At 47.5% G+C, this 14,763-nt stretch overlaps 1 protein-coding gene across 2 annotated transcripts in view; it reads right to left on the bottom strand.

Annotated features, from left to right (window-relative positions):
- The window catches only part of LOC137327498 (SAM domain-containing protein SAMSN-1-like), an 84,481-nt gene extending 73,118 nt beyond the window's left edge, over positions 1-11,363 (bottom strand). For both annotated transcript variants that reach the window (XM_067993382.1, XM_067993383.1), the window contains exon 1: positions 11,033-11,363. In XM_067993382.1, the coding sequence (XP_067849483.1) occupies positions 11,033-11,308 (276 nt within the window). In that variant the 5' untranslated portion in view covers positions 11,309-11,363. The remainder of the gene's footprint in view (positions 1-11,032) is intronic.
- Between the last annotated feature and the right edge of the window lie 3,400 nt (positions 11,364-14,763).

Here is a 14,763-nt window from a genome sequence, read left to right as displayed (position 1 = left end):
CAGTGTAGAGGGAGCTTTACTCTGCATCGAACCCATGCTGTATCTGCCCTGGGAGTGATTGAAGGGACAGTGTAGAGGGAGCTTTACTCTGTATCTAACCCGTGCTGTACCTGCCCTGGGAGTGTTTGATGGGACAGTGTAGAGGGAGCTTTACTCTGTATCTAACCCGTTCTGTACCTGCCCTGGGAGTGTTTGATGGGACAGTGTAGAGGGAGCTTTACTCTGTATCTAACCCGTGCTGTACCTGCCCTGGGAGTGTTTGATGGGACAGTGTAGAGGGAGCTTTACTCTGTATCTAACCCGTGCTGTACCTGCCCTGGGAATGTTTGATGGGACAGTGTAGAGGGAGCTTTACTCTGTATCTAACCCGTGCTGTATCTGCCCTGGGAGTGTTTGATGGGACAGTGTAGAGGGAGCTTTACTCTGTATCTAACCCGTGCTGTACCTGCCCTGGGAGTGATTGAAGGGACAGTATAGAGGGAGCTTTACTCTGTATCTAACCCGTGCTGTACTTGCCCAAGGAGTGATTGAAGGGACAGTGTAGAGGGAGCTTTACTCTGTATCTAACCCGTGCTGTACCTGCCCTGGGAGTGATTGAAGGGACAGTGTAGAGGGAGCTTTACTCTGTATCTAACCCGTGCTGTACCTGCCCTGGGAGTGTTTGATGGGACAGTGTAGAGGGAGCTTTACTCTGTATCTAACCCGTGCTGTACTTGCCCTGTGAGTGTTTGATGGGACAGTGTAGGGGGAGCTTTACTCTGTATCTAACCCATGCTGTACCTGCCCTGGGAGTGTTTGATGGGACAGTGTAGAGGGAGCTTTACTCTGTATCTAACCCGTGCTTTACCTGCCCTGGGAGTGTTTGATGGGACAGTGTAGAGGGAGCTTTACTCTGTATCTAACCTGTGCTGTACTTGCCCTTTGAGTGTTTGATGGGACAGTGTAGGGGGAGCTTTACTCTGTATCTAACCCATGCTGTACCTGCCCTGGGAGTGTTTGATGGGACAGTGTAGAGGGAGCTTTACTCTGTATCTAACCCGTGCTTTACCTGCCCTGGAAGTGTTTGATGGGACAGTGTAGAGGGAGCTTTACTCTGTATCTAACCTGTGCTGTACCTGCCCTGGGAGTGTTTGATGGGACAGTGTAGAGGGAGCTTGACTCTGTATCTAACCTGTGCTGTACCTGCCCTGGGAGTGTTTGATGGGACAGTGTAGAGGGAGCTTTACTCTGTATCTAACCTGTGCTGTACCTGCCCTGGGAGTGTTTGATGGGACAGTGTAGAGGGAGCTTTACTCTGTATCTAACCTGTGCTGTACCTGCCCTGGGAGCATTTGATGGGACAGTGTAGAGGGAGCTTTACTCTGTGTCTAACCCATGCTGTACCTGCCCTGGGAGTGTTTGATGGGACAGTGTGGAGGGAGCTTTACTCTGTATCTAACCCATGCTGTACCTGCCCTGGGAGTGTTTGATGGGACAGTGTAGAGGGAGCTTTACTCTGTATGTAACCCGTGCTGGAGAGCGTTTGATAGGACAAAGTAAAGCTCCCTCTACACCATCCCATCCATTTAAGTTGACATTATGCTGCGAGCAACCTGGGAGAAAAATCATAGCAGCATTAAAAAAAGTGTTTTTTTCATTTTCTTTGAACACTTCTGTTTATTAATTATAAAAATATTGGCTGTTTGACTGGGTGGGGCAGTTGGAGGCGGGAGGTCATGAGATGAAACCTCCAGAAATATGTCTGACGAGAGTTGGCAATCCTGTCGGTATGGTTTGCTGTGCCATATCTCCTCATTTGGCCAAGATGTGTTATCGAGGCCTTGGGTTAATTAAGCCCCTCTTGTCCCTTGTACCGTCCTGGTCTGCTCAAGTGTATGGACTCTGCATCTGCTTTCGGCTTGTGTTTCTCTAGCTTGTGGCCTGTTCTAATATTAGCTCATTCATCTCCTGCTGTTCCTTCTTTCGAGAAGCGAGTTGTAACTTTCAACCTGTTCTGGTCACACACTTATTTTTGTATCTTGAAACCTTCAACAATAGTTAACAAGAAAAGCCAGAAGATATTCGGGAACAAAATACAAAATAAAGGATGGAGCTGGGTGGGGAGGAGGGGGAGCGGAGATATGTGTATGTAGGGAAGGGGGTGGTGGGATGTGTGTGCAGGAGGAAAGAAAAGGGATGTGTGTAGTGGAGGGCACAAGAGGATGGAGATGTCAGTTTGGGGGAGGGAAGGGGGAAAGGGATGTGTGTGGGGGGGAAGGAGAGGGAGCAGAAGATGGAGGTATCTGTGTGTCGGGGACTGGAGAAGAGGATGGGATGTGTGTGTTTATGTGTGTGTTATGCAGATGTGTTTGTGTGTGTTTGTGTGCAAATGCGTGTGTTTGTGTGTTAGTGTGTGTGTTTATGTGTGTATGTTGTGCATGTGTGTTTGTATATATGTGTGTGCTTGTGTTCGCGTGTGTATTCGTATGTGGGTATTTCTGAGTGTATGGGTGCATGTGCGTGTTTGTGTGTGTATTTATATGTGTGTTTGTGTGTTTGTGTGCGTGTGTCCTGTGTGATTGTGTGTGTGTATTTGTGTGCGTGTGTGTGTTTGTGTCCTGTGTGATTGTGTGCGTGTTTGTGTATGTGTGTGTGCGTGTGTGTGTGTTTGTGTGTAATTGTGTGCGTGTGTGTGTTTGTGTGTGATTGTGTGCGTGTTTGTGTGCACGTGTGTGTATTTGTGTGTGATTGTGTGCGTGTGTGTGTTTGTTTGTGTGCGTGTGTGTTTTTGCGCTGTGTGTTTTTTTTTATTCGTTCATGGGATGTGGGCGTCGCTGGCGAGGCCGGCGTTTATTGCCCATCCCTAATTGCCCTTGAGAAGGTGGTGGTGAGCCGCCTTCTTAAACCGCTGCAGTCTGTGTGGTGACAGTTCTCCCACAGTGCTGTTAGGAAGGGAGTTCCAGGATTTTGACCCAGTGACGATGAAGGAACGGCGATATATTTCCAAGTCGGGATGGTGTGTGACTTAGAGGGGAACGTGCAGGTGGTGTTGTTCCCATGTGCCTGCTGCCCTTGTCCTTCTAGGTGGTAGAGGTCGTGGGTTTGGGAGGTGCTGTCGAAGAAGCCTTGGCGAGTTGCTGCAGTGTATCCAGCGGATGGTACACACTGCAGCCACAGTGCGCCAGTGGTGAAGGGAGTGAATGTTTAGGGTGGTGGATGAGGTGCCAATCAAGCGGGCTGCTTTGTCCTGGATGGTGTTGAGCTTCTTCAGTGTTGTTGGAGCTGCACTCATCCAGGCAAGTGGAGAGTATTCCATCACACTCCTGACTTGTGCCTTGTGGATGGTGGAAAGGTTTTGGGGAGTCAGGAGGTGAGTCACTCACCGCAGAATACCCAGCCTCTGACCTGCTCTTGTAGCCACAGTATTTATATGATGTGGAGATGCCGGTGATGGACTGGGGTGGACAAATGTAAGGAATCTTACAACACCAGGTTATAGTCCAACAGTTTTATTTGAAAATCACAAGCTTTCGGAGGCTTTCTCCTTCGTCAGGTGAGTGTCGAGATTCATTGAAAATTACCGCATATATAGTCATAGAACAATGCCTGGTGATTACAGATAATCTTTCCAACTGCCCGTTATCAAGGCCATCAAATTAATTGAATAGTGTTCAGACAGAGAAACCTTAGGTACCCCAGACAACTGAATATACAAACGGCCAGAACGAAAGACAGAGAGGGAGAGAGAGAGAGAAACATCCGAAAGGAAGAGAAAGAGAGAGAATGACCAGTTGTATTAAAAACAGATAACTTTTTTTTCCCCTGATGGGGTTACGTGTAGCGCGACATGAACCCAAGATCCCGGTTGAGGCCGTCCTCATGGGTGTGGAACTTGGCTATCAATTTCTGCTCGACGATTTTGCGTTGTCTTGTGTCTCGAAGGCCGCCTTGGAGAACGCTTACCCGAAGATCAGTGGCTGAATGTCCTTGACTGCTGAAGTGTTCCACAACTGGGAGGGAACTCTCCTGTCTGGCGATTGTTGCGCGGTGTCCGTTCATCCGTTGTCGCAGTGTCTGCATGGTCTCGCCAATGTACCATGCTCCGGGGCATCCTTTCCTGCAACGTATGAGGTAGACAACGTTGTCCGTTCATCCGTTGTCGCAGTGTCTGCATGGTCTCGCCAATGTACCATGCTCTGGGGCATCCTTTCCTGCAAGAATGAGGTAGACAACGTAGACAAACACCTCGCTAAGGCCATCCCTACGCCTCCACTACTCGCCTTCAAACAGCCACCCAACCTCAAACAGACCATCGTTCGCAGCAAATTACCCAGCTTTCAGGAGAACAGCGTCCACGACACCACACAACCCTGCCACGGCAACCTCTGCAAGACATGCCAGATCATCGACACAGATACCACCATCACACGAGAGGACACCACCCACAAGGTACATGGTTCATACTCCTGTGACTCGGCCAACATTGTCTACCTCATACGTTGCAGGAAAGGATGCCCCGGAGCATGGTACATTGGTGAGACCATGCAGACGCTGCGACAACGGATGAACGGACACCGTGCAACAATCGCCAAACAGGAGGGTTCTCTCCCAGTCGGGGAACACTTCAGCAGTCAAGGACATTCAGCCACCGATCTTCGGGTAAGCGTTCTCCAAGGCGGCCTTCGAGACACAAGACAACGCAAAATCGTCGAGCAGAAATTGATAGCCAAGTTCCACACCCATGAGGACGGCCTCAACCGGGATCTTGGGTTCATGTTGCGCTACACGTAACCCCACCAGGGGAAAAAAAAGTTATCTGTTTTTAATACAACTGGTCATTCTCTCTCTTTCTCTTCCTTTCGGCTGTTTCTCTCTCTCTCTCCCTCTCTGTCTTTGGTTCTGGCCGTTTGTATATTCAGTTGTCTGGTATCTAAGGTTTCTCTGTCTGAACACTATTCAATTAATTTGATGGCCTTGATAACGGGCAGTTGGAAAGATTATCTCTGTAATCACCAGGGATTGTTCTATGACTATATATGCGGTAATTTTCAATGAATCTCGACACTCACCTGACGAAGGAGAAAGCCTCCGAAAGCTTGTGATTTTCAAATAAAACTGTTGGACTATAACCTGGTGTTGTAAGATTCCTTACAGCAGTATTTATATGGCTGGTCCAGTTAAGTTTCTGGTCAATGGTGACCCCCAGGATGTTGATGGTGGGGGATTCGGCGATGGTAATGCCGTTGAATGTCAAGGGGAGGTGGTTAGACTCTTTCTTGTTGGAGATGGTCATTGCCTGGCACTTGACTGGCACGAGTGTTACTTGCCACTTATTAGCCCAAGCCTGGATGTTGTCCAGGTCTTGCTGCATGCGGGCTCGGACTGCTTCATTATCTGAGGGGTTGCGAATGGAACTGAACACTGTGCAATCATCAGCGAACATTCCCATTTCTGACCTTATGATGGAGAGAAGGTCATTGATGAAGCAGCTGAAGATGGTTGGGCCTAGGACACTGCCCTGAGGAACTCCTGCAGCAATGTCCTGGGCTGAGATGATTGGCCTCCAACAACCACTACCATCTTCCTTTGTGCTAGGTATGACTCCAGCCAGTGGAGAGTTTTCCCCCTGATTCCCATTGACTTCAATTTTACTAGGGCTCCTTGGTGCCACACTCGGTCAAATGCTGCCTTCATGTCAAGGGCAGTCACTCCCACCTCACCTCTGGAATTCAGCTCTTTTGTCCATGTTTGGACCAAGGCTGTAATGAGGTCTGGAGCCGAGTGGTCCTGGCGGAACCCAAACTGAGCATCGGTGAGCAGGTTATTGGTGAGTAAGTGCTGCTTGATAGCACTGTCGATGACACCTTCCATCACTTTGCTGATGATTGAGAGTAGACTGATGGGGCGGTAATTGGCCGGATTGGATTTGTCCTGCTTTTTATGGACAGGACATACCTGGGCAATTTTCCACATTATCGGGTAGATGCCAGTGTTGTAGCTGTACTGGAACAGCTTGGCTAGAGGCGCAGCTAGTTCTGGAGCACAAGTCTTCAGCACTTCAGCCGGGATGTTGTCGGGGCCCATAGCCTTTGCTGTATCCAGTACACTCAGCCGTTTCTTGATATCACGTGGAGTGAATCGAATCGGCTGAAGACTGGCTTCTGTGATGGTGGGGATATCGGGAGGAGGCCGAGATGGATCATCCACTCGGCACTTCTGGCTGAAGATGGTTGCAAACGATTCAGACTTATCTTTTGCACTCACTTGCTGGACTCCGCCGTCATTGAGGATGGGGATGTTTACAAAGCCTGCTCCTCCCATTAGTTGTTTAATTGTCCACCACCATTCACGACTGGATGTGGCAGGACTGCAGAGCTTTGATCTGATCCATTGGTTGTGGAATCGCTTAGCTCTGACTATAGCATGTTGCTTCCGCTGTTTAGCATGCATGTAGTCCTGAGTTGTAGCTTCACCAGGTTGGCACTTCATTTTTAGGTACACCTGGTGCTGCTCCTGGCATGCTCTTCTACACTCCTCATTGAACCAGGGTTGATCCCCTGGCTTGTTGGTAATGGTAGAGTGAGGAATATGCCAGGCCATGAGGTTACAGATTGTGCTGGAATACAATTCTGCTGCTGCTGATGGCCCACAGCGCCTCATGGATGCACAGTTTTGAGCTGCTAGATCTGTTCTGAATCTATCCCATTTAGCACGGTGATAGTGCCAGACAACACGTTGGATGGTGTCCTCAGTGTGATGACGGGACTTTGTCTCCACGAGGACTGTGCGGTGGTCACTCCTACCAATACTGTCACGGAATGATGCACCTGCGACAGGTAGATTGGTGAGGACGAGGTCAAGTAGTTTGTCCCTCATGTTGGTTTGCTCTCCGCCTGCCGTAGGCCCAGTCTGGCAGTTATGTCCTTCAGGACTCGGCCAGCTCGGTCAGTAGTGGTGCTACCGAGCCAATCTTGGTGATGGACATTGAAGTCCCCCACCCAGAGTACATTCTGTGCCCTTGCGACCCTCAGTGCTTCCTCCAAGTGGTGCTCAACATGGAGGAGGACTGATTCATCAGCTGAGGGAAGGCGGTAGGTGGTAATCAGCAGGAGGTTTCCTGGCCCATGTTTGACCTGATGCCATGAGATTTCATGGGGTCCAGAGTCAATGTTGAGGACTCCCAGGGCCACTCCCTCCTGACTGTATATCACTGTACCGCCACCTCTGGTGGGTCTGTCCTGCCGGTGGGACAGGACATACCCAGGGATGGTGATGGAAGAGTCTGGGACGTTGGCTGAAAGGTACGATTCTGTGAGTATGGCTATGTCAGGCTGTTGCTTGACTAGTCTGTGGAACAGCTCTCCCAATTTTGGCACAAGTCCCCAGATGTTAGTGAGGAGGACCTTGCAGGGTCGACTGGGCTTGGTTTGCCTTTGTCGTGTCCGGTGCCTAGTGTTCTGATTGTGTGCGTGTGTGTGTTTGTGTGTGTGTGTTTGTGTGCATGTGTGTGTGTTTGTGTGTGTGTTTGTGTGCATGTGTGTGTGTGTTTGTGTGTGTGTTTGTGTGCATGTGTGTGTGTGTTTGTGTGTGTGTTTGTGTGTGCGTGTTTGTGTGTGCGTGTTTGTGTGTGCGTGTGTGTGTTTGTGTGTGCGTGTGTGTGTTTGTGTGTGTGTGTTTGTGTGTGCGTGTGTGTGTGTTTGTGTGTGTGTGTTTGTGTGTGCGTGTGTGTGTTTGTGTGTGTGTGTTTGTGTGCATGTACGTTTGTGTGCGTGTGTGTTTGTGTGCATGTGTGTTTGTGTTTGTGTGCATGTGTGATTGTGCGTGTGTGATTGTGTGTGTGTGTTTGTGTGTGTGTGCATGTGTGTTTGTGTGTGTGTGCATGTGTGTTTGTGTGCTTGTGTGTGTTTGTGTGCTGTGTGTTTGTGTGCATGTGTGTTTGTGTGCATGCGTGTGTTCATGTGTGTTGTGTGATTGTGTGTCTGTGTTTGCGTGCATGTGTGTTTGTGGGTGCATGCATTTGTGCACGTGCGTGTGTGTGTTTGTACATGTATGTGTGTGTACACATGTGTGCGTATGTGTGTGCGTATGTGTGTGCGTATGTGTATGCGTATGTGTGTAAAGAGGGAGAATTGTTGTGAAAGATTTCTGTGATATTCCACTTCCTCCTCTGTTTCACCATTTCCTATCATTTCCCTACTCCACACCGATAAATGAATCACTCTCCCGGTAAAGACCTGATGAAATATATCTTTCGGTGAGTTACTAACACGTGTGTATACACTGACGACATCAGCTTGATTGTGGTGGCAAAATATCTTCAACCTCCCACGATGCCTCGGTGCTCAGCATGGGGCTGATCCATCCGGGGGGCGGGGAGGGGGTTGGAGGGAGCGATGGGGGGGCAGTGAGGGGTCGGGGGGGGGGGGTGCAGTGGAATGAATCAGTCAAGGACCCCAGCTACAAAGTCTGCATGGATGGGTGTTAGGTGAAGATAGGGTCCGGCTCAGTTGTGAAGCCCCTTAGTGTCGAATAGCTTGCCTCCACTAACTTTCAGGTCCCAGAATTATAGAATTACCATGTGGACAGAGTACCAGATGGTTGTCAGGAGCCTGAGACCAGAACACGGTGAGAGCAACCTCCTTCAGGAGAGGAGGATAAGCGATGAAAGACCCTCATTTTAAGTTGGATCTTAAGCTAGCTGCCTGACATAAGGGTCTGTCTGGGCTGTGTGTGCAGCAGTAAGAGATACACCATCCCTTAACACACTGAAATGACTGCATTGATTACGGGCATCCTTCAGAATGTTAACTGTGTTTTCAGATTCAATCTGTTACTGAGCAGCAAAGATTGGTCAACCAGGAGAATTTGTTGACATGGGAAACACATTGTGTGTCCTCTGTGTGTAACAACAAACAACAACAACTTGCATTTATATCGCGCCTTTAACGTAGTAAAACGTCCCAAGGCGCTTCACAGGAGCGATTATCAAACAAAATTTGACACCGAGCCACATAAGAAGATATTAGGACAGGTGACCAAAAGCTTGGTCAAAGAGGTAGGTTTTAAGGAGCGACTTAAAAGAGGAGAGAGAGAGAGATGGAAAGGGGGAGAGGTTTAGGGAGGGAATTACAGAGATTAGGGCCCAGGCTGAAGGCACGGCCGCCAATGGCGGAGCGATCAAAATCAGGGATACACAAGAGGCCAGAATTGGAGGGGAGCGGAGATCTCGGAGGGTTGTGGGGCTGGAGGAGGTTACAGAGATAGGGAGCGACGAGGCGTTGCCGGACCGGGAGCCAATGTCAGCGAGCGCAGGGGGTGATTGGTGAACGGAACTTGGTGCGAGTTAGCAAAATCTCTAAAGCACAAAGTCCAAGTGTCAGTTAAATGTATCAATAACCAGTGTATCAATAACCAGTGTATCAATAACCAGTGAATCAATAACCAGTGTATCAATAACCAGTGAATCAATAACCAGTGTATCAATAACCAGTGTATCAATAACTTCTTTACTATTCACTGCAATATCCTGGTGAACATTTCGAATCGCAAGTCCAACTAATCGGTCTGCACTGGTCGAATGATGGAACTGACCCGCTCTGGACGAACATCCATTGTTTCTGTGTCCTATCAAGTCGTCTAAGGCACGTCCTCTCGAAAGGATTGGCCCAATAAAAAAAAATCATATAAATTTTGGGGAGGTGGGGGGGTTTGCTTGAACACTCTGAACATTACCCTCCCCCTATTCCCTACCTTCATGGCCTCTAGAAATGTATAGCACAGAAGGAGGCCATTCAGCTCATCTTGGCTGTGCTGGTTCTTACAAACGATGGGAGACTAATCCCACCTGTGACATTCTGCGACGTATTTCCTGTAGCTCGATGCCACCTGATGCCCGCTCGCTGTCTATTGTGGGGAAGTGGGGGGGTGGAACTTGGAACTGTTCAGTGTCAAAGGGTGAGCCGAGATACAATAATGATCCAGTCACCCTTGCTCCGTCTTTCACCATTTCCTCCTCCCCTTCTGTTCACTAATGCCGCGCTACGCCATCAGTGAAAGAGATTACGCAAAGTTGCAGCAAGGGCAGTGGTAATGAGGTAACGAGAATCCTTCCTGAACACAGTGTAATCGTGACTTAAGGAGGTTCGTCATTGTTACCAAAATTTCCCCTGATAGCACACTGTCCCACTCTGTCGATAATATTCGAAGCTGTTTTCAGTGACAATTTATTTTCAGTTCTTGAGCTTACATCGAACCAGTGTATTCTCCCTCAAAGCAAGTTCTGAACCAATACCACTGTATTACATGGTTCTTAATTTTAATACAGGAATATGGTTAGCAAATACATACAATTCATTAAAATAGAGCATGTTTCTGACTGCCTTACTGATGCTGGGTCTAAGGTGCAATGCCCAGACATGTATACACTGGGTAAAAGGGAATGATTCACTCCCGTCTGGTACTGTACGGCCCGTGTGTGTCTCAGTGTCAGCTCCTGTACATGTACATTACACACTGGGTAAAAGGGAACGATTCACTCCCGTCTGGTACTGTGCGCGCTTCAGTGTCAGCTCTGGTACATATACACACCAACTGTGGCTCAGTGGTATCACTCTTGCCTCTGAAACCACGGAGGTTGTGGGTTCAGTTCCCACTTCAGGGACTTGAGCACATAATCTAGGCTTCCAGTGCAGTACTGATGGAGTGCTGCACAGTCAGAGGTGCTGTCTTTCAGATGAACCAAGGCCTTGTCCACTCCTCCCAGGTGGAGGTAAAAAGATCCCACTGCACTACTGAAAGAAGAACAGGGGCGTTCTCCCTGGCGGCCTGGCTGATATTTAACCCTCAACTAACATCACTAAAACAGACTGTGGGATCTTGCTGTGTGCAAACTGGCTGCTGTGTTTCCTACATTACAACAGTGACTACACTTCAAAAAGTACTTCATTGGCTGTAAAGCGCCTTGGGATATCCTGAGGTTGTGAAAGGTGCTACATAAATGCGAGTCTTTCTTTACAGTACACACTAGGTAAAATCACGTGAAATATTCACCTACCCATGTGTCTGACAGATCCATTTCTGTGACGGAGCTTGGAAACCTTTGGCAGTGACAAATGTTCGGACATGAGAATGGAAACCAATCGCGCTCCCTTGGCAGAGTTACATCGTATCGAAGGACTTCAGAATCCTGCAGTTTCCTCCAGCAGGAATGTTGCTTTCGGTCCCAAGGAGAGAAGGATTCTGGCATCTCATACCACCCGGGGCTCTGGATCCTGATCAGCGAACTGCAGGAGAGGTCCCAGTCGGTTTCCAGCTCGTACTTTTTCCTCATTCTCTCCGCACAGCATTTCTTCTCCTGTAGTTTTGATTGTGGGTTCAGTGGTTTGTCCTCACACGTGGGATCTTTTGATCGCTGGCCAGAAGCTAGTGAACCAAAACATAAACACAGCTCAATTGCAGGAAATAGGTCAATGAACACAAAAAAAGTAAGCATTGTTAGCAAGAGCAAGAAGGTCCAAAAATCTTCATCCACTTTTCATAGATTAACCCCTCCCTCTCACCATATCCCTCAATCCCACCTACTCATCTTCTCACTATATCCCTCAATCCCACCTACCCACCTTCTCACCACATCCCTCAATCCCACCTACTCATCTTCTCACTATATCCCTCAATCCCACCTACCCACCTTCTCACCACATCCCTCAATCCCACCTACTCATCTTCTCACTATATCCCTCAATCCCACCTACCCACCTTCTCACCATATCCCTCAATCCCACCTACCCACCTTCTCACCACATCCCTTAATCCCACCTACTCATCTTCTCACCATGTCCCTCAATCCCACCTACCCACCTTCTCAACATATCCCTCAATCCCACCTACCCACCTTCTCTTGTGCTTCTAAATGGTGGTGGTCTACTCTGTCAAATCCTTTTTTCATTCTAAACACCTTAATTAGATCACCCCTCAACCTTCTAAACTCAAGGGAATGCAATCCAAGTCTGTGCAACCTGTTCTTATAATTTAAGCCTTTAATCCCTGGTATCATTCTGGTGAATCTGCACTGCACCCCCTCCAAGGCCAAATATCCTTCCTGAGGTTCAGTGCCCAAAACTGAACGCAGTATCTCCAGATGGGGTCTGACCAAGGCTCTGTACAACTGAAGCATCACTTCCTCCCCTTTGTCTTCCAACCCCCTTGAGATAAAGGCCATTAGCCTTTTTGATTACTTATTAAACTTGTGCAGTAGCTTATAGTGATTTCTGTACTTGGTCACCTCTCTACTCCTCCATAGTTCCTAGCCTTCCAGCGGTGAGATGTAGGCCAAGCTAGGTTTTAGTGTTATTGCCTTTTGTTCTCCAGGAAAAGAAAGCAAGGGATCACCATTCAGAGGTAGGGTTATCCCAGCTTCCGTACAGCAAGGAAAGAGTCCCATTATGCAGAATGGCCTAACAGAACTATGGGACATCAGGTGTCTTGTTTCCTCTTCCTTTGGGGAAGTCCCCGGCCTTCATTTTGCAACAGCTCAGTGACATGACTGATATCAGGAGCTTACTGCAGGGGCAATCAGAATCACGTATCCATGTCCTGTCACACCACTGGCCTTGGATAAAAATGTTAAGAAAAAAAGAATTATTTGCATTTATATAGCGACATTCACGAGCTCAGAATGTCGCAAAGCGTTTTACAGCCACTGAAGCACTTTTGAAGTGTAGTCAGTGTTATAATGTAGGAAACAAAGCAGCCAATTTGCACACAGCAAGGTCCCACAAATGTCTCATCCTAAAGACGGCACCTCCGACAGCGTAGGATTCCCTCAGTACAGGCACTGAAGTGTCAGCCGAGATCTGGTGTTCAAGCCTCTGGGTTAACACTAAGTGAGTAACACTGATCTGTAGCATCAGGTACATACTCTGTGTCTAATATCACAAGTGTCATTCGCAATGCCAGGCTATCCAGCAACACTTGGGAAACACAAACTAAATGTCAAAAGAAGAGCCACTGTTCTCGGTATCATTGGGTCCACCTGTATATTCAACTGTCCACTGGAAGGTCATTGTTCCAACTGGGCACTAGAGGGTTAATTTTATGAGAAGCAGAGCCTCGCTCATCTGGAGACCGTAACGGGAATTGGACTGTTCTCCCTACAATTAATGAACGGGAAATCATGGGAAACCTGCCCCCAAATTGCCAATATGCGATCCTGTCAGATATGTTACCCAAAGATGGAATAGAAAAACATCCAGAAAATAAAAATATACTAAAGAATAGTCAGCACGGATTTCAGAAGGGAAAGTCATGCTTGACCAACCTTATTAAATTCTTTGAAGAAGTAACAGAAAGAGTAGACAAGGGTAATGCAGTAGATGTAATATATTTGGATTTTCAAAAGGCCTTGGATAAGTATTGTAGACTCATGACTAAGGTCAGAGCATGTGGAGTCAGGGGACAGGTGGCAGAATGGATAGCAAGCTGGCTACAAACCAGAAAACAGAGAGTAGGGGTTAAGGATAGCTACTCAGATTAGCAAACGGTGGGAAGTGGTGTTCCACAGGGAGCGGTACTAGGACCACTGTTGTTCACCATTTACATAAACGATTTGGACTCGGGAATCAGAAGTACAATTTCAAAATTTGCACATGGCTCAAAATTTTGGGGGGTACAGTTAATACAGTGGAAGAATGTGTTAAATTACAGGAAGACATTAATAAACTTGCTGAATGGGCGTGTAATTGACAAATGAATTTCAATATCGGTAAGAATGAGGTGATTCATTTTGGTAGGAAGACTAGTGGGGCCACATACTGCTTGGATAATAAGAGTCTAAATGGGGTAGAGGAGCAGAGGGATCTGGGGGTACAGATACACAAATCACTAAAAGTAACAACACACGTTAATAAGGCCATAAAAAAGGGAAATCAAGCACTGGGGTTCATTTCCAGAGGGATAGAATTGAAAAGCAGAGAAAGTTCTCTAGATTCGGGAACCGTCCCTCTAGATTGGAAAATTGCACATGTTACTCCGCTTTTTAAGAAAGGAGAGAGAGGGAAACCAGGGAATTATAAACCAGTTAGCCTAACATCTGTTGTGGGGAAAATGCTGGAGTCTATAATTAAGGATAGGGTGACTGAACACCTCGAGAATTTTCAGTTAATCAGAGAGAGCCAGCATGGATTTGTGAAAGGCAGGTCGTGCCTGACAAACCTGATTGAATTTTTTGAAGAGGTGACTAAAGGAGTGGACAGGGGAATGTCAATGGATGTTATTTATATGGACTTCCAGAAGGCATTTTATAAAGCCCCATATAAGAGACTGTTCGCTAAGATAGAAGCCCATGGAATCGAGGGAAAAGTACAGACTTGGTTAGGAAGTTGGCTGAGCGAAAGGCGACAGAGAGTAGGGATAATGGATAGGTACTCACATTGGCAGGATGTGACTAGTGGAGTCCCGCAGGGATCTGTCTTGGGGCCTCAATTATTCACAATATTTATTAAAAACTTAGATGAAGGCATAGAAAGTCTCCTATCTAAGTTTGCCGATGACACAAAGATTGGTGGCATTGTAAGCAGTGTAGATGAAAACATAAAATTACAAAGGGATATTGATAGATTAGATGAATGGGCAAAACTGTGGCAAATGGAATTCAATGTAGGCAAATGTGAGGTCATCCACTTTGGACCAAAAAACAGTGGATGTCCAAAGGGACTTAGGGGTTCAGGTACATCGATCATTGAAGTGTCATGAACAGGTGCAGAAAATAATCAAGAAGGCTAATGGAAT

This window comes from Heptranchias perlo, chromosome 11 (assembly GCF_035084215.1).
Source record: "Heptranchias perlo isolate sHepPer1 chromosome 11, sHepPer1.hap1, whole genome shotgun sequence".
Lineage (NCBI taxonomy): Eukaryota > Metazoa > Chordata > Chondrichthyes > Hexanchiformes > Hexanchidae > Heptranchias > Heptranchias perlo.
The sequence above is the reverse complement of the archived record's forward strand: the minus strand, read 5'-3'. Positions and strand labels throughout refer to the sequence as shown.